Here is an 18,781-nt window from a genome sequence, read left to right as displayed (position 1 = left end):
AGTGGTTGAGAGTCCGCCTGCCGATGCAGGGGACACGGGTTCGTGCCCCGGTCCGGGAAGATCCCACATGCCGCGGAGCGGCTGGGCCCGTGAGCCACGGCCGCTGAGCCTGCGCGTCCGGAGCCTGTGCTCCGCAACGGGAGAGGCCACGACAGTGAGAGGCCCGCATACCACACACACAGAACAGTAAAACTGAAAGTGAATTTATTTCTTTAAAAATACTTGTTCTTATAGCTATAAATGTTTACATTAAAAAAGAAAGATCTCGAATCAACAATCTAACTTTGCAACTTGTAGAAAGAAAAAAAAGGTAAACTAAATCCAAAGCTAGCAGAAGGAAGGAAATAATAAAGATTAGAGCAGAGGTAAACAAAGACAGAGAATAGAAAAACAGTAGAGAGAATCAGTGAAGCCAGAAGTTGGTTCTTCAAGAAGAACAGCAAAATTGACAGACCTTTAGCTTATGGGCTAAGAGGAAAAGAAAAAAGACTGAAATTACTAAAGTCGGAAATGAAGTAGGGACATTACTACCAGTCCTACAGAAATGAAAAAATTACCAGAGAGTACTGTGAACCATTGTACACCAACAAGTTGGATAACCTAGATGAAATGGACAAATTCCTAAAAACAAAGAACCAACCAAGACTAAATCATGAAGAAATAGAGAATCTGAATAGACTTATAACTAGTAAGGAGATTGAATCAGTAATCAAAAATCTCCCAACAAAGAAAAGTTCAGGACCCAATGGCTTCAAAGGCGAATTCTAGCAAACATTTAAAGAAGAATTAATACCCATCCTTCTCAGACTTTTCCAGAAAACTGAAGGGGAGGGAACACTTCCTAACTCATTCTGTGAGGCCAGCATAAGTCTGATACCAAAGCCAGACAAAGACACTACAAGAAAAGAAGACTACGGACCAGTGTCCTTTATGAATGTTGATGCAGAAATCCTTAACAGAATACTAGCAAACAGAATTCAGCATATTTAAAGGATTATACACCATGATCAAGTAGGATTTATTCCTGGAATGCAAAGATGTTTCAAGGTATGAAAATTGATTAATATAACATACCACATCAACAAGGAAAAGCCACATGATCATCTCAGTTGATGCAGCAAAAGCATTTAACAAAATTCACCATTGTTCATGATTAAAAACACTCAACAAAATGGGAATAGAAGGAAACTACCTCCATATGATCAAAGCCACAAATATAAATAACCTATAGCAAACATCATCCTCAATAACGAAAGATTAAAGTCCAAAAGGGAGGGGATATCTGTATATGTATGGCTGATTCATTTTGTTGTGCAGTGGAGGCTGACACAACATTGTAAAGCAACCATACTCCAATAAAAATTAATTTTAAAAGAAATGAAAGAGTAAAAGAAAGCCTTTAATCCTCTGAGATCAGGAACAAGTCAGGGATGCTTGCTTTCACCACTTCTATTCAACATAGTACTAGAAAATCTAGCCACAGCAGTTAGGCAAGAAAAAGATATAAAAGTCATTTAAATTGGAAAGGAAGAGTAAAACGATCTCTGCAAATGATGTGATCTTATGTATAGAAAATCCTAACGACTCTTCAAAAAAAAAAACTGTTAGAATTGAAAAACTGTAAGTGAATTCAGCAAAGTAGCAGGATACAGAGTGCACACACAAAAATTAGTTGCTTTTGTACGTAACAAACAGTGAACAATCTGAAAAGGAAATTATGAAAACAGTTTTATTTACAATGGCCTTGAAAAGAGTAAAATACTTAGGAATTAACTTAAGGAGGTGGAAGACTTGTACAGTGAGAACTGCATTGTACAATGTAGTTGTACATTGCTGAAGGAAAATAAAGAGGGCATAAATAAATGGAAACACATTCCTGTGTTCCTGGATTGGACAACTTAACATTGTTGAAATGTCAGTAGTACCCAAAGTGGTCTACACATTCAGTGCAATCTCTTATCAAGATCCCAATGATGTTTTTTGAAGAATAGAAAAACCCATCCTAAAATTCACATGGAATCTCAAGGAACTCAGAATAGCCAGAACAATCTTGGGGGAAAAAAGAACAAAACTGGAGGGCTCACACTTTTGATTTGAAAACTTTCTACAAAGCCACAGTGATCAAAGTGGCGTGGTATTGGCATAAAGACAGACATATAGACCAGTGGATACAGTAGAAAGCCCAGAAACAAACCCTTGCGTATATGGTCAGGTGATTTTTGACAAGAGTGCCAAGACCCTTCGATGGGGAAAAGACAGTCTTTTCAACAAATGGTGCTGGGAAAATTGGGTATCCACCTGCAAAAGAATGAAGTTGTACCCTTATCTAATGCCATATGGAAAAGGTAACTCAAAGTGAGTCACGGACCTATGTGGAAGACCTAGAAACGTGGAAGAACCTTAAACACATTGCTCTGAGTGAAATAAGCCAGACACACAAAAAGACGTCCTGTCTGATCCCACTCACCTGAGGTCCCTAGAGTAGGCAAATCCATAGAGACAGAGAGTAGAAGGGTGGGTGCCGGGGGCCCGGGGAGGCGGGCGGTTATTGTTTAATGGGGACTGCGTTCCACTTTTGCAAGATGAAGAGAGATGGGGATACCGCTGAAATGGTTCAGATGGTTTATTTTTTGTTACGCGTATTTTACAAGGAAAAAAAAAAGCATTCTGTCTTTTGGAGGATGGTGGAAAACCATCCTCTTTCACTAAAGCAACCCAAAGGTGCATTCTTATTTTCATTCACCTGTCAAGGAACTACAATGCCATTAATACCAGTTAGGGAAATCGAGCACTTTTAGTTGCATCCAGAGGGTACCAGTCATTCTAGAATCCTTGGAATGGATATCAGTCTCTTCTAATCAAGTAGCATTTTAGAAACTACATAGTAATTCAAGATTGCAAAAATGTTGCACATCTGTGAAGTAATTAGTATTCACAAATAAGTATGGCCATGGGGAGACAGTTGACAGCTTTGAAATCCGTTGTTCTTGTTTGCTTTTAAAGATTTATCCTTTATTTGTTGTGTGACACATATGTATAAGCCTACAGATACCCAAATGTTCCACAGAATTAATCCCAGAGGCTGTGAAGAGGTCAAAGAGGAGGTTTCTATTGATTATATTTATCAAACAACTCTGTACTGAGCTCTGTAGTAAGATAAAGAAATGATTACTTTTTCTAATGTTTAGCTCATTTTAAATCATTTTTAAAATTTGCAACAGTAATAGTTACTCACGAAAGAAAAATGTTTCTCCTGAAAACTGCAGACCCACGTTACATAAAGGGCGAATTAGCACCAATATTGAATCTTCCCATCCAAAAATATGGCATATATCTCTTTTTTTAGGTTGTCTTTTATAGCCTATATTATGGTTTTATAGTTTGTACATTTCTTACTGAATTTATACGTAGGTGTTTTACAGTTTTAGGGACTATCGTGAGTAGCATCTTAAACGGTGGAATAAATTTTCTAAGGAGTTACTGCTGGTCCTTATAGGAAAGCTGAGTTCTGCTTTGTGTCCAGTCATCTCACCGTGTTATCATCTCTCAGATAGTTCTGGAATTGATTGCTTTGAGTTTTCTAGGAGACCATGATATCGTTTACAAATAATAATAGTTTTGTCTTATCCTCTTTATTAGCATTTGAACTCTGTGTCTTGTTTTTTCACTTCAGCTAGAATCTTCAAAGCGTCATGAGTAAGAGTTACTAGCAGCAGCATCCTTGATCAGTTCCTGGCTTTTGTGGAACGCTTTGGAGGTTTCACATTAAGTCTGATGCTTGCCATACAAATTTTTGATACTTTTTAGCAAATTAAAGAGCCCTTCCCTGGTGGAGCAGTGGTTAAGTATCTGCCTGCCAGTGCATGGGACACAGGTTCGAGCCCCGGTCCGGGAAGATCCCACGTGCCGCGGAGTAACTAAGCCCGTGCGCCACAACTACTGAGCCTGCGCTCTAGAGCCCACGTGCCACAACTGCTGAAGCCCATGTGCCTAGAGCCCGTGCTCTGCAACAAGAGAAGCCGCCACAATGAGAAGTCTGCGCACCGCCACGAAGAGTAGCCCCCGCTCGCTGTAACTAGGAAAGCCTGTGTGCGGCAATGAAGACCCAACGCAGCTAAAAATAAATTAATTAAATAAATAAATTTAAAAAATATTTTTTTAAAGCGGGAATAGACATTAAATTCGTATGTTTTTTTCTCTTTTTGTGTGTTTTTGTATGAATTAGATTAGGCTTCCTAATTTTGAGACATCCTTGCATTCCTGGAATTAAACCCTACTAGATTATAATATATTATTCTTTAATCCATTATTAGGTATTTTATTTAGGATTTTTATATCTGTATTCTGAGGTATTACTGAGTTTTCATCTTTGAGGTCTTGTTTGTTTTGTATAAAGGATAATTATGCTAATCTCATAGAATGAATTGAGAACGTTCCATGTTTTTCCAGTTTTTGGGAATAGTTCAACTTTCCTGTTCTACAAAGGGTTTGCATAGCCCCCACCATGAAACTTTGGGGCCTGGTTCATTTTTGCAGGGGAAGGAAGAAGGACTCAGCATCTTTTACTGCCTTTTCAGTAAACATTGTGTTCATGAACCTACTTGGGGTTTTCTACTTCTTAAGTGAGTTTTACAAATTGATATTTGCCTGGGAAATTATCCACATCATTCATATAAAAGGGTGGGCTTAAGCTTGTGCTTACAGGGCAGCTGATGAAAATGGGTGCATGATGGCTACCGGAGAACTCCCCTTGCCTCTAAACTTCACACTGTAAGGAGAGAGCACTCGCGCCCCTGAAAGGAGGCCGGCCAGCGCTCCTGGTGTCCCAGCGGTGCCCACAGCCTGCCCTCTGAGCTGTCCAGCTGTCGGGAGAGGCCACAAGTCTAGATTGTTCGGTGAAATCTCAAAAGCTTTTTCAGGGCTTCCCTGGTGGCGCAGTGGTTGCGCGTCCGCCTGCCGATGCAGGGGAACCGGGTTCGCGCCCCGGTCTGGGAGGATCCCACGTGCCGCGGAGCGGCTGGGCCCGTGAGCCATGGCCGCTGGGCCTGCGCGTCCGGAGCCTGTGCTCCGCAACGGGAGAGGCCACAGCAGAGGGAGGCCCGCATACCACAAAAAAAAAAAAAAAAAAAAAAAAAAAAGCTTTTTCATGTTGGCTCAGCTTGTAAAACACATTGTGCAGGGCCAACAAGGTAGCCGTGAGCCACCTGTTTGCAGCTGTTCTTTAGATATGAAAGGCATAAATTGTATAGATGTTTTCTCTTGTGATTTTAGAAAATCTTTTTATGTGTCTGTGTCCTTTCTCACGCCCACTGTTTTTGTTGTTCCTTTTCTTCCCTTGTTCGGCCTGGGAGGGAGTTCAGAGAACCAACTTTTGGATTTATTGATCACATTTACTTCTTGGTTTTCCAAATTTCAGCTTTTACCTTTAATTCCTTAGTAGTCGATTTCTTGTTTCGTTTTGTTTGGGCTTCTTACATTGAACGCATACTTTTCAGGCTTTTTTTTTTTGTTCTATTCTCTCATAAATGCCACTAGACTATACATTTTCTTCTACATCTTGGGCTCATCTTATAAAATTTGATTTGTGGGACTTTCTTTGTCAATTATTTCTAAACAGACTGTAATTTCAACTTTGGTTTCTTCTCTAATACTTTTAATAAACTATTAAAAATTTTTAAGTGCATGAATTTGCTTTTATTAAGTTGCTCTTCTTTTATTTTGGAGGGTTTAACGGGCAGTGCTTGTTTGTTTGTTTGTTTTAATTTGAAGATCTAATAGGCTATTTATTAGGTGGTTCGTGAATCGAGCAGCATCCCGTCCAGCAGCTGGGAGGGCGCTCCTGCTTGGGAGCGTTTTCTTCCCTGTAGGACTGACTATATGCCCTCTTGCGTTGTTTTTTCTTCTAATAATTTTGAAGATATGTATCCCATATCCTTTCAGTGGTTAATTTACAAGAATACATTTATATAAACACCAAGATTTAATCACTTCATAGCCTCCTCCTTCAAATAAGGCAGTGCCTTGAGCCCATCCTTAATTCCCTATTCCCCTCAATTTCTTCTTAGTTGTGGCAAAATCTACATTACTCAAAATTTACTACCTTAACCGTTTCTAAGTCTACGGTTCGTTCGTACCGAGTGCGCTCACGTTGCTGTGACCGTCACCACTGTTCAGCTCCAGAACTCTCTCATCTTCACAAGCTGAAGCTCGTGCTCAAACAGCGGCCCCCGCCCCCTCCCGCCGCAGCCCCTGGTGCCTGCTGTGGCGCTCAGGGTGACGTCCCCAGGGCTCACACTTCACGTGCAGGGCCCCTCGTTGTTGTTCAGTGAACCATGACTGTCCACTCACCGTATTGACAGATCCACCTCTGATATGTTAATTTCTCTTTAAAATCTGAACTCCTCGTTGTGTTTTTCATGCAAGAAAAGTATTTGCGATGATTTTGAGCGAGTCATGTGAGGCGCTGAGATCGAGTATCAGGTAGTGTTCCTGTAGTGCTGCAGCTTCTGTCTGCAGACGCGGTCTCTCGTATGTATCATTTTAAAAATCTCCCCTTGAAAATGTCCGGGGTAGCTCTTGCTGGTACTAAGACTTTTTGTTTTTTTACATCCCTCACGAATTAGATGACAATGAAAACCAAACAGCGCATGCTAACAGAAGACTGGGAGCTTTTTAAACAAAGGCGATTCATGGAAGAGCAGGTGAGGCTGTGGGCCGGAGGGGCGGTTCACAGGAATGGGAATTGCTCCCTGCGGGTGGACGGCTCCAAAAGACCGGCGCTTCCACACCACACTACATGTTCTGCTCACTGTTCATGGCAGTGGTGTAAACTGGTTTTCCTTCCCACTTCCTTCTCTCCTGTATCCCTCAGGGGACCACCCACGTTTACAGAGCCACCCGCTCGGGCCACAGCCACCCCTGAGTCCCCACGGACTCCTCCTAGGCGGGTGGCGTGTCCCCGGTTTACTCGCCAGGGTGCATACAGTGAAGTCACAGGGCTGGGACTTGGTGCGCTCCACGTGTGCCAGGGGCCGTGCCTTCGTCGTGGCTGCTGGCGGCCCCGGCGCACCCCTTCCTCCAGCGGCTCTTCCCCCCCACCCCTCTGCCTGCCGCCCTGGCAGAACTCCCGGGGGCTGCGGTGTGGTGGTCTCAGGGCATTGGACTTCATTGGGAAACTGGCTTCCCGTGCATGTGCCGGCTTCTCTCCCAGTTAGCCTCCCTTGCCGGGCGTGCTCCTTTGGCCTTCCCTAGGTGTCAGTGGCCCCAGCCTCTCCCGCACCCGTGCTCCGCTCGCTTACCTGCGTGGCTTGTGTCCTGTCCCGTGGCTCTTCTGGCCGCCACCCATCCCATCGCCCCAGCCGGCCCACAGGCTCCTTCTCTAAAATCCAGAGGCTCGCCTGCTCCAGTGGAAGTTTAGGTGCCGCTTCCCAGGTGGTTCCCGGGTCCACCCTTCTCCATGCTCCACTGGCGTCCTCTCCAGCTGGCCTTCCTCACTGCTGTGTTCCTTCCCACCCGCCCACTGCCGTCTTTGTGCCGACTGTCCAGCTTCCGTCGTGCCTCATAAAGTTTGTCTGTTTAACTCATGGGCGCTGGGTGCTGCCACGGCTCTGTGTGCACAGGCCTGATGGCAGCGATTATCTCTACGTTCCTGGTACCTAGCAAGTACCAAGCCCATGGCAGATTCAGGGTAAAGGCTGGGTGTCTGCTGTGAGGGGCGCTGCAGCGTGTTTGCTGGTGAGGAAGCCTGTTAGGGGTTACTGGTCCCTGGCCTGTGTCAGGGCCTCTCCCAGCCCCACGGCTATGTGCATCACACATCTGCGGCCCCTTTTCCTGGCCTGCCCCACCTTAGGAAGCTGTGGTCATTGGTTCTGAGTGTGACACACACTACCATAATTACTGGAAAATATCAGCTGTGTCATGGGGCGGTGCGTCTTGGCAAAACTAACCCGTCGTCTCGTGGTTTCCTCCAGTTGACGAACAAGAAGGCCGTCACTGGCGAGAACAGCTTCACGGACACCATGAGGCACGTGCTGTCGTCGCGACTGAGCATGCCTGACTGCCCCAACTGCAACTACAGGAGGAGGTGAGCCTGCGTGTGCGCGCAGCGGGCCTGCGGGACCCTCGCTGACCCCGCAGAGGGCCGGCACCGACCTCGAAAGAGCACGGTCTGACCTTCTCTGTTGGCTGTCTCGGTAACTGTCCTTAATTCCCAATCAGATGTGCTTGCGATGACTGCAGCCTCTCACACATCCTCACTTGTGGTATCATGGACCCCCCCGTCACCGGCGACATCCACATTCACCAGCTACCGCTCCAGGTGGACTCTGCTCCCGACTATCTCTCTGAGATGCGCCCACCGAGCGTGTCATCAGCAAGCTCAGGCTCAGGTTCCAGCTCTCCCGTTACAGTTCAGCAACATCCCAGACTCATCCTCACAGACAATGGCTCTGCACCAACTTTGTAAGTCGTGACTTTGTCACAAGGTTTCAGAAATTTAACTAATCCAATGATGAGAAATGGAGACAGTAATGTCTACAGAAGTATGGATAGCATTGTAGTGCTTTTCAAGAAAAAGGACCCTTCATTTTTTTAAACAGCTTTTAAAACATGGAATCAGTAAGCCCAAACTTTGACACTGTTTCATGACGTGGCCTAAAAGAAGGTGAATGAATAAATGCAGTCAGGCAAACAAACACACACATGCTGGTCTGCAGGGAAGCGTTTCCCCGCGCCGGCCTGGCCCGCGCTCGCCGAGTCACGCGTGGCCAGCCCGCTGCTCATTCCGCCTCATCGTCAGCCCAGCGTCCATGCTTGTTCCATGTCTTGCTAAGAACTCAGATGATCACTTTAGCAAGCGATTGAAAGGTTCTGTTCTCCGTGTTCCCACATCACCTAGAAGGATGTTTTGTACAAGCGAGGTGGCTGTGCAGCTGTCGCCGGTCCACAGGGAGGGGAGCGGGCCCGTGTTTCTTCGGACTTGCGGGCGTGTCTCGTGTTGAGGCCACCTGCTCTAGCTTCTGGACAGGCTGCACGCGGCTGTATGTTTTTATTTAAGAAATAAAACATGCCTCTGCATGTCACAGTGTGTGTGGGTGCCGGGCGCCCTGCCGTGGCTCCCGGTGGAGGGATGGCGCCCCGCATTTCTCAGACTTCTCTCTTCCCTCGTCTGGATGTCGCATGGTGACTCTGAGGCTTTCCTTCGGAGCCTTCCAGTTCTCAATATGGATTTGGTCTCAAACACAAAATAATTGTACAGGGGTTGGCCTGAACTCCGTGACTCCTTTCACTGCACTCAAGGTGCTTCATAGCCGTAGAGCCTGTGCTCTCGGAGCCGGTGCAGAGCGTTCAGGGCTTCACCGCTAGCTGCCAGCTAGCTCATCACGGGTGCATCCCGCAGTTCAGCGTGTGTAGTCGAATAAGAACTTACATTGGAAGAGTTCGCCCTGTTCCTGTGTCTTGGCGGCTGGCGCCAGCCGTGGCCTCCCACGCTGCGTTGAGTGGCGGAGCCGGGGCCACGCGCGGATGCTCTGGGCATCTGGCCGCCAGCACCTTGTGATCCGTGTCTTCCTGGTAGACACTCTATGATCCGAGGACCTCCGTGTGGCCGCTGGTTCGTGTTGTCTCTCGTGGTGCCGCTTCTAAGTTGGTGAAATAGAAGTGTGGCGGTTTAGTCGCTGGGCTGCAGTGCTGTCTGGACTTCACGGGTTCTGGGGTCGCCTCCATCGCATGGAGCACGTGGTTTAGTTCCCTCATCTCTGCACCTTGGCTTCCTCCTCTGGATCGTGGCGATGCTAACTCCTCGGGAGCAGGGGTGGGTGCAGCCCAGCGCAAAGCCTGCTGTTCCCTCAGGTGCAGTGGGCCCCCAGGAGGCCTGCTGGGCACTGTCCGTGCTTGCTGTGATGACCTCCGGATGATAGCACGTTGTAGTCCATTGACTCTTGTTTTCCTAAGAGTGGAAAAGAACCTGAGTTTGGGAATTCTGGACACTCGTCCCTAAAGCCAAAAGGTCTCCAGTTCTTAGGATTGTTCCTTCTGGAGGCCATTGAGTGTTGAGGCTCAAGGCGGACGTGGTGGCATGTTTACGTGGACCCGTGGGGTGTCCATTTACGGTCATGCCTTGAACCATGCACACTGAGCCAGGAACTGTGCGCCAGCTCTTTTCATGAACCGGAAAGTCGTACGTTTTAAGTGGTCTTCATAGGTTCTAGCCTTGAAGTCTTCGTGCTTGTTTTTGGTAGATGCTCCATTTGCCCGTCGCTTGGATGTCTTGCTAAAGCTGATAATTAAGATTATGACTGGACTTGGCCACAGCTGGCCTTGTAGTGAAAAATCTTGTAGTATTTTGTCACATAAGTGCCTTCAGTGTTTTGTTCAGCCGGCTGTGTCTGAAATTTTGGCGGTTATAAAAACAAACGCTAAAGACCTGCAGTTGTTCTCCGTACCCCTTTAATTAGAATCAAAAATTGTGTCTGCTTGGAAATGGCAGAGAGAACAGTTGTACACCAGGGCACTTCAGCTTGAATAGATGTGCAACGTCAGTTAATCTGCTTAAATTTTGTGGTTTCCTTAATGTTTCTCCTTTCGGAGTCTTGTTTTCCGTTCTTCCCAGTAGCACAAATGGTAATCTTCCAGGCATTTCCTCTCGCGTTCAGGTTACTAGGAGATGCTGAGCAGCACGCGTGGTACTCAGTGTAACGCTCCTGTGAACGAGAACAGTGTCTGCTTGGCGGGTGGTGCACTCGCCTGTGCTTGCGGTGAGCGGCCCTGTGGTGACGTCTGTGCTTTCTCAGTTGTAGTGATGATGAAGATGTTGCACCACTGTCAGCTAAATTTGCTGATATTTATCCGCTGAGTAACTATGATGATGCCGAGGTGGTGGCCAGCATGAATGGAATCCACGGTGAACTGAACGGTGGCGGGGAAAACATGGCCTTGAAGGATGAGGTATGAGCGTGCGTCTTCATAGTGACAGTAAGTGACATCAGACGGTGTCTGGTGCGTCAGTTTCCTCCGTTCTTCTGTTTCGAAAAATGTGAATTACAGAGGGTTGTTTTTAAAGTCCCCTCAGGTAAGCAGTACCAGCAGTAGTTCTTCAGAGGCTGATGACGAGGAGGCAGACGGCGAAAGTAGCGGGGAGCCCCCGGGAGCCCCGAAGGAAGACACGGCTCTAGGAAACGGGAGCCCTGGGAAGGAGGAAAGTAAAGTGGACAGTCCACCCCCATCTTACTCAACTCAGCAGGTATGATTTTATTTTTTCGAACTTTGTTTTGCCAGAGGTCTCTGTTCTGCCTCTAGTTTCTCTAAACATGAGCGTTATTGGATACAGAATTATTTTATTTCGAAAAACTTCTGAAGATTAGACCTGGAGAGAGTTGAGGCATACTTGCAAAATAAGCAAATGTGACTCGTACCCTCACTTTAGTCTTGTTCCTCTTTCCTGAATCTGTAATCAACATAATCTTGATTTTGCGGCGCCGCAGAGTAGCTCTAGATATTTAAGTGTTGTGGAGGTTTTTTGTCTGGGAAGCAAGGGAAAGGCTTTTTTTTTTTTTTTTTTTTTTTTTAATAAAATGAAAGAGTGGAATGTTAAAATTTCAGAAAAGTTTGGTTTTGTAAGGGAGTTTTTTTTTTCCTGTTTGGTATCTGTTTTTCTGTTAACCAAAGGTGCGGGTACCTTACCAGACTATTATTTTTTCTTAGAGACTCAGAGTTTTATAATAGACGCTCAAGCGATTTTTAAATGAAAGGAAGAACAGATGAAGGTCCAGGCTGATTAAAACCATTTTAATAGGTGGTGTAAATCTGCAGGAAAGGACACCAGAAGGTATTACTACCCTGAGAAGTCTCGCTCCCACCTCCTTGCCTGCTCACCCCCAGCCCCTAGTCCCAATACGTAACCAGTGTTACCTATTTAAAAATAGGTCCTTCCAGTATTTATTTATGCAAATACAAATATTCTTCGCCTTTTCATGAAAAAGGCTTATACCAATGCACACTCTGTTCTCTTCCCTGCCTAGCAATGTGTCCTGACCACAGCTTCATCTGTACAGAGCGCACTTCCTCTTGCTCCGCTGCTGCTCTCTTTGTATTCCATCGTGTGGACGCGTCATAGTTTTGTTTTGTTTTTCTTTTTAGTCCCTGCTGACGGACACTTGTGTTTGCTTCCGTTTGTTTTCCCATCATAAACTATTCAGTGAGTAACCTTACATATCTGACATTTTATACGTAGGCAGTTCTGTCCCTAGGAGCGGTCACCAGGAGTGGCTTTACCAGGTCAGAGCGTGATGCCCTCCCCTACCGCTGGAAGAGTTTTGAACTCTTGCCAGTCTGATAGATGAGAAGTGGTAACCCCGTGAGGTTTCAGTTTTCATTCCATTTTTTATGGGCAAAGTTGAGCATTCTGTCATCTATTTAAGGGCCGTTTGGGTTGCATTTCCTTCTCTATCTTGTTTTTGAGTTTAATAATTCTTTGTGGGGACCTCCCTGGTGGTCCATTGTCTAAGACTCCACACTCCCAATGCAGGGGGCCCGGGTTTGATCCCTGGTCAGGGAACTAGATGCTGCGTGCCTCAACTAAGTGTCCACACGCTGCGACTAAAGATCCCGCATACCGAGACGAAGATCCTGCATGCCACAACTAAGACCCAGCACCTCCAAATAAATAAAAATTAAAAAAAAAAAAAAAGTTCTCTATATATTGGTACAAGTCATTTATCAAGTATGTGATCTACAAATATTTTCTTTTGGTCTGTGGTGTGTCTTAGTTTTTTTTATGGTGTTTTTTGAGAAGCAAAAGTTATTAATTTTGATGCATTCCAGTTTATAAATTTTTTCTTTTATGAATCATGCTTTTGAAGTCATATCCAAGAAAATTTTACCTAATACAAAACGCTCTTTTCCTCTATAATATTTATAATTTTAGCTCTTACTTAGGTCTGTGGTCCATTTGACTCAGTTTTGCTTATGGTCTGAGGTTAGGGTCCAAATTCGTCATTTTGCATATTTGGGTATCCAGTTGTCCCAGTACCATTTGTTGAAAGGGCCATCCTTTCCCCTGTTGAATTGCATTGGCTATTTGTTGCAAATCAGTTGACTATAAATGTATGGGTTAATGTCTGTACTCAGAATCTTGTTCATTTGATCTCTGCGTCCTTAAACCCATACTCTACTTGACTGCTGCTTTATTGTAAGTTTGGAAATTGGGTAGGATCTGCCCTGCAGCTTGGTGGGCCTTTTTCAGAATGGTTTAGGCTTCTCAAAGTCCGTTGCATTTCCATATACGTTTTATTTTTTATTTTATTTATTATTATTATTATTTGATTATGATTATGATTATTATTTTTTTTTACCATACTGCATGGCTTGTGGGATCTTAGTTCCCCGACCAGGGATTGAACCTGGGCCACCACAGTGAAAGCGCCGAGTCCTAACCACTGAACCACCAGGGAATTCCCCGTATACATTTTAGGAACAATTTGTTGCCTTCTACAAAAAAGACCTGCTTGGATTTTGATAGAGGTTGCATTGAATTCTTGAATATTTGATAGAATTCATCAGCAAAATCCTCTGGGCCTAATCTTTTATTTGTGGGATGATAAGGATCAATTCTGGGAAAATACAGTCTTAACAAAATTGAATCTGTCAGTCAGTGACCATGCTGTTTCCATTTATTTAGGTCATCTTTAATTTCTCTCAGCAGTTTTTAAAAATTTCTAGTCTTTGGTTCTAGAACGTGTTTCTTAAATTTATTCTTAAGTATTAGATGTCTTTTGATTCTATAATGTGTTTTCTAATTTCGATTGTCAATTGATTGTTGGTAATATATAGAAATACAATAGATTCTTATATATTGATCTTGAATTCTGCAGCTTTGCTAATAAACTTGTTTTAGAAGGGTCGAAGTTTCGTGGTTTTGTTTTTGGGGTTTTTGTTTTTTTTTTTTTTTTTTTTTTTTGGTAGATTACTTTGGACTTTATATACATGCAAGATCATGTTGTCTGTGAATAAACAGTTTTATTTCTTCCTTTCCAATCGGGATTCTTTTAATCCCCTACTCTTGCCTTGTTGAGCTAGCTAGAACCTCCAGTACAGTGTTGAATAGAAGTGGTGCAAGCAGATGTCTTTGCTTATTCCCAGTCTCAGGAGAAAGCATTCAGTCTTTGACCAGTAAAGTATGATGCTAGCTGTAGGTTTTTCATAGATGTCCTTTGTCAAGTTGAGGAAATTCTGTTTTACTCCTAGTTTCTTGAGAGTTTTATCATGAACGTGTATTGGGGTTTTCAGATGCCCTGTCTGCATCTGTTGAGATGTCCGTGTGGTTTTCATCCTTTACTCTGTTACCGTGGTGTATCTCATCAAGTGATTTTCATATATTAAACCAACCTTGTGTTCCTGGGATAAATTCCACTTGCTCATGGCATATAGTCCCTTTTTCATATGTTGCTTGATTGGTTATTTTGTTAGGGGTCTTGCATCTGTGCTAATAAAAGATACTGGTCTATAGTTGTCCATCCGTATGATGTCTTTGTCTGGCTTTGGTATCAGGGTGATACCTGCCTCATAAAATGAATTGGGAATTGTTTGTTCTGCCTATATTTTCTGAAGGAATTTGTCTAAGATTGAGATTTCTTAAATATTTGATAGAATTCACAAGTGAAATCCCATGAGCCTGGTCTCTTTTTGTGGGAAATTTTGTAATTACTAATTCAAATTTTGTTTACTTACTACAGGTCTGTTCAGATTTTCTGTTTCTTCTTGGGTTGAGCTTGATAACTTGTGTCTTTTTAGGAATTTATCCATTTCATCTGAGTTGTCTAATTTGATATCATATGGTTGTTTATTATACTCTCTTTTAATTCTGTAGAGTCTGTAGTGATGTTAATTCCTGATTTGGGTAATTTTGTTTGCTCCTTTTTAACCCCCTCAGTCAGTCTGGCTATAGGTTTGTCCAGTTTTGTAAATAACCAATTTTTGGTTTTGTTACTTTTCTCTGTTTGTCTCTTTTCTCTTTCATTGATTTCTGTTCTGAGCGCCATTATTTCTTTCTATATTCTTTGGCTTTGGTTTGTTCTGTTTCTAGCTTGTTGAATCTAAAGCTTAGATTACTGATTTTAGAGCTTCCAAATTTATCGAGACTTGTTTTATGGCCTAACATGTGGTCTATCCTAGAGGTGCACTTGAAAATAATTTGTATTCTGCCCCGATTAGGTGGAGGTCCTGAAAATGAAAGTTGGGTCAAGTTGATTGATAGCTTTAGTCAAGTCTTCTATATCCTTGCTGATTTTCTATCTAGTTCTGAAAATTTTTGAGAGAGACATATTGAAGTCTTCAAGTATACCTTTTGGGTTGTCTATTCCTTTTTCAAATCTGCCAGTTTTTGATTCATGCATTTTGGGGCAGTGTTGTTGAATGTGTATCTATGTAATTATTGTTCTATCTCCCTAGTATATTGGCCCTTTTGTCATTATGAACTGTTTCCCTGCTAATACTTCTTATCTTAGACAATTTTGTCTAATATTAATACTCCACCTGTCTTCGGAGTACTGTTATGTTATATATTTTTTCAGCTCTTAATTTCAGCTTCTTTGTGTCTTTGAGTCTAAAATTTGCCTTCCAGTCTTTTAGTTTGGTCTCCTAGTTTTATCCTGTCCATCAGTCCTTGCCTTTTGTTTGGAATGAGTCATTTACATTTAATGTGATTATTGATAATATTTACGTTTACCATTTTGCTGGTTATTTCTCCATGTCTCATGTTTTTAGTACCTCTGTCCCTCCTTTACTTCCTTTCTTCATATCAAAGAAAATTTTAGTGTACCATTTTAATTCTGCTCTTGATTCTTGAGTTATGTTTTTTTATTTGTTTGTTTGTTTGTTTTAAAGTTTAGTTTTTTAAGGAGCGTGGGGAGTTGGGAATAGGAAGAGCCCTGGGCAAGAAGGCTAGACTCCTTCTGTTCTTACCTAGAAGTTCTAGCAGATTTGCATGAATAAACGCTTCTCAATTTGTTTTTTTCCTTTGGTTGATTTCCAGAGCCTCAAAACGATTGCCTTTGACAATTGTGTTCAGTTTTACACTTGTTTTGAGGGAGAAGGGTCACCGACTGCTTCATTCCACCTTAGCCGGAAGTCCCATCTCTGGTGCATTTTGAGGAATCTCTATGTAACCGTCCGTTAAGCAGTGTGAGCCCGGCGGAGCCTGGCACCGGTGGTCTTGTTGTCCTTGGTCCCAGCTCCCTCTCTCCACTCTGCCATCTTGCCGGTCCCCTCGCCCCTGCTCAGACAGGCGCGGGATGCAGATGGGTGTGGCTGCTGCCTCAGCAGACACCCAGCTGGGGTGAGGTGCGCACCCCTTCTCTTTTCAGGTCTCTTCAGTCCCAGTCCTGGGGGCTCTCGTTTACCTCACAAGGAGGGACCCGTCAACCTGGGGTGTCAGGACGGGCCCTGCTGCCTTTGGATCTGCTGTGTGACTGGCTCTAATGCAGTCCATACAATTCTTTGTTTCCCTAAATACTAAACACTCAAGTTACTAAATGCTTCTTCTTTCTTTCCCTTTAGGCAGAGCAAGCTCCAAACACTTGTGAATGTCATGTCTGTAAACAAGAGGCGTCGGGATTGACGCCGTCGGCAGTGACCACTGGAGCCCTTCCTCCCGGCCACCAGTTCCTGAGCCCCGAGAAGCCCACACACCCCGCTCTGCATCTTTACCCCCACATCCACGGACATGTGCCCTTGCACGCCGTCCCACACCTGCCTCGCCCTCTCATCCACCCCACCTTGTACACAGCGCCCCCCTTCACACACAGTAAGGTAAGTCAGGGCAGAAGGGGCTGGAAAGCTCACCCGTCACTCAGACCTTGAGGGGTACACGTTTAAACAAACGGAAATCCATAAATTGGCAGCTTGTGTAGGGCAGCATCCGCGCTTGATTGGAGGGTCTGTAAATGTTTCCTTTTACCGTAATACTTTAAACTCTTAGAATTTTGAACGTTTACGCTTGTAAAAGCAATCATGAAAGACATGGTTTATTCCTCCAGAATTAACTAGTACGTGAAGAGTTTTTCAGATGGTGCCGGAGTGACGGGTTGTACTCGGGGACCCTCCACACAGGGCTTCTCCCCACCCAGAGGGCAGGTCAGTTCTCTGCCCGCAGCTTTTCGAGGCCTGGCTCTTTTTCTCAGCGTGGTGGGTAAAATCATTTGAATGTGACATGAGTCCTCTAACACTGGCTGGGCTCCTCAGAGTCTAAAATGACTGTCCTCTAAGCACGAGACCGAGGACTCTTATGTAGAAAGGAACAAGCTTGAAGGAGGGACCCTGCACGCCCATGTGCCGGCCGGTGAGTGGGAGGGGCTGGGCGCAGACCGGGAGGCCAGGCCAGGAGAGCAGCGAGGGGCTGGGAGAGTGTGATTCGCGTGCATTTCTTCCCCGAGAACCTCAGGTTTATGTTTAGTATCTTAGACTTTGCAGTGAGATTTTCAGGGTAGTTTCGTTCTTGGTGCCTCTCTAGCTATTTTGAACTTACCTTTATTGACTCTTATCATGAATTTTTGTTTTTTGGTCACTTATTCTGCCTCGTGTGATTAGTTCTAGTCAGTCAAAAGTAGAATTTTCCCCAAACTCTACTGATAACGTTACTTAAAGCAGTGATTCTCCACTGGGAGAGAAAGGGAGGACGTGGCCTGGAAGGGGCTTTCTCAAGAAGGCCACACGTTGCCATAGCTGGGGAGGGGCACAGGCGAGAGATTATAACCACTGGTTTATAACAGAGTGTAATCAGCTTGTCATGTTCTCTTACGATAAGTGCTTGGTGACCACTCACATTTATGCTTAAATTTTATTAGATTGAATTGCTCGGTTTGAACACTTAATGATACCTTTGTTAATCGGGTGATTTTCAATAGCATTATTCAGGTATGTATTCAAGGCCAGGCTATTTTCATGGCCTGCCCGATCCACAGCCCTTGCCCTCTGGGTGAACGTGTGAGTTCGGGAAGCTGTTGGCTCCCTGTTCTTACCTGAATAGAGCTCCAGTTTCTAGTCCCTAGGGAACCACCCGGAGAAAGGGGTATAGAATGGTCTCTCATACTTTCTTGCTGGTGGAAGCTGTTCAAGAATTAGTTCCTAAAAATCTTCAAGTAAAGTAGTGAAATTGATTATTCCCAAAGGCTATTGGGACCGCTAGTTAAAACTGATTTTTTCCCCCTGAATTTTGGCCTTTTCTCAGGACGTTATAAGTAGTCTATAGAAGGGTAAAGGGGAAGGAGAACATTTCGGGGGTAGCATCCTCTGTATCGAAATCTATTCATTTGATACCCATTAAACTGTAATCCAGTAGATAGATGTGAAAGATTCGTGGCTGGAAAGGCAAATATGGAGGACAAGCTGTTAAGCTGTATTTCAGCCACTTTAGTATTAACGTCAAGATTATTTCAAATACATTTAGAATACACTAGTTGGATGCCATTTTTATTTGGAAAAATAAGATGCATTTGACAGAATACTTCATTTGTACCTGGTATAAAAATGTTTGCTTTTCTAAACAATCTTATGTTGTCACTTAACCAGGTTTTGCAAAGTTGGTTTGTGTTATTGGAGTTAGTTTGACTTGTGGCTGCGTCTGTACCTAAATGCATCGTGTGTTCCCAGCCCCGTAGGAGATGGTAGAGAAGAAACGCGCTGTATTAGAAGGACACAGCCTCATCGTCAGCTCCGTCAGAGCAGGTTTCTCGGAGAGGCCGGCGCCGATCAGCGGGATGGTCCCCACACAGCTGGGAGTGGGGGGGTG

At 44.2% G+C, this 18,781-nt stretch overlaps 1 protein-coding gene across 4 annotated transcripts in view; it reads left to right on the top strand.

The window, feature by feature from the left end:
• FAM193A (family with sequence similarity 193 member A) overlaps positions 1–18,781 on the top strand; it is a 182,061-nt gene that overhangs the window by 125,434 nt on the left and 37,846 nt on the right. For all 4 annotated transcript variants that reach the window (XM_028492429.2, XM_007105073.4, XM_028492427.2 and 1 more), the window contains exons 8-13: positions 6,624–6,701; positions 7,971–8,083; positions 8,218–8,460; positions 10,791–10,944; positions 11,060–11,239; positions 16,552–16,803. In XM_028492429.2, the coding sequence (XP_028348230.1) occupies positions 6,624–6,701; positions 7,971–8,083; positions 8,218–8,460; positions 10,791–10,944; positions 11,060–11,239; positions 16,552–16,803 (1,020 nt within the window). The remainder of the gene's footprint in view (positions 1–6,623; positions 6,702–7,970; positions 8,084–8,217; positions 8,461–10,790; positions 10,945–11,059; positions 11,240–16,551; positions 16,804–18,781) is intronic.

This window comes from Physeter macrocephalus, chromosome 7, assembly GCF_002837175.3.
Source record: "Physeter macrocephalus isolate SW-GA chromosome 7, ASM283717v5, whole genome shotgun sequence".
NCBI classification, from domain to species: domain Eukaryota; kingdom Metazoa; phylum Chordata; class Mammalia; order Artiodactyla; family Physeteridae; genus Physeter; species Physeter macrocephalus.
This window is presented reverse-complemented; position numbering and strand designations above follow the sequence as displayed.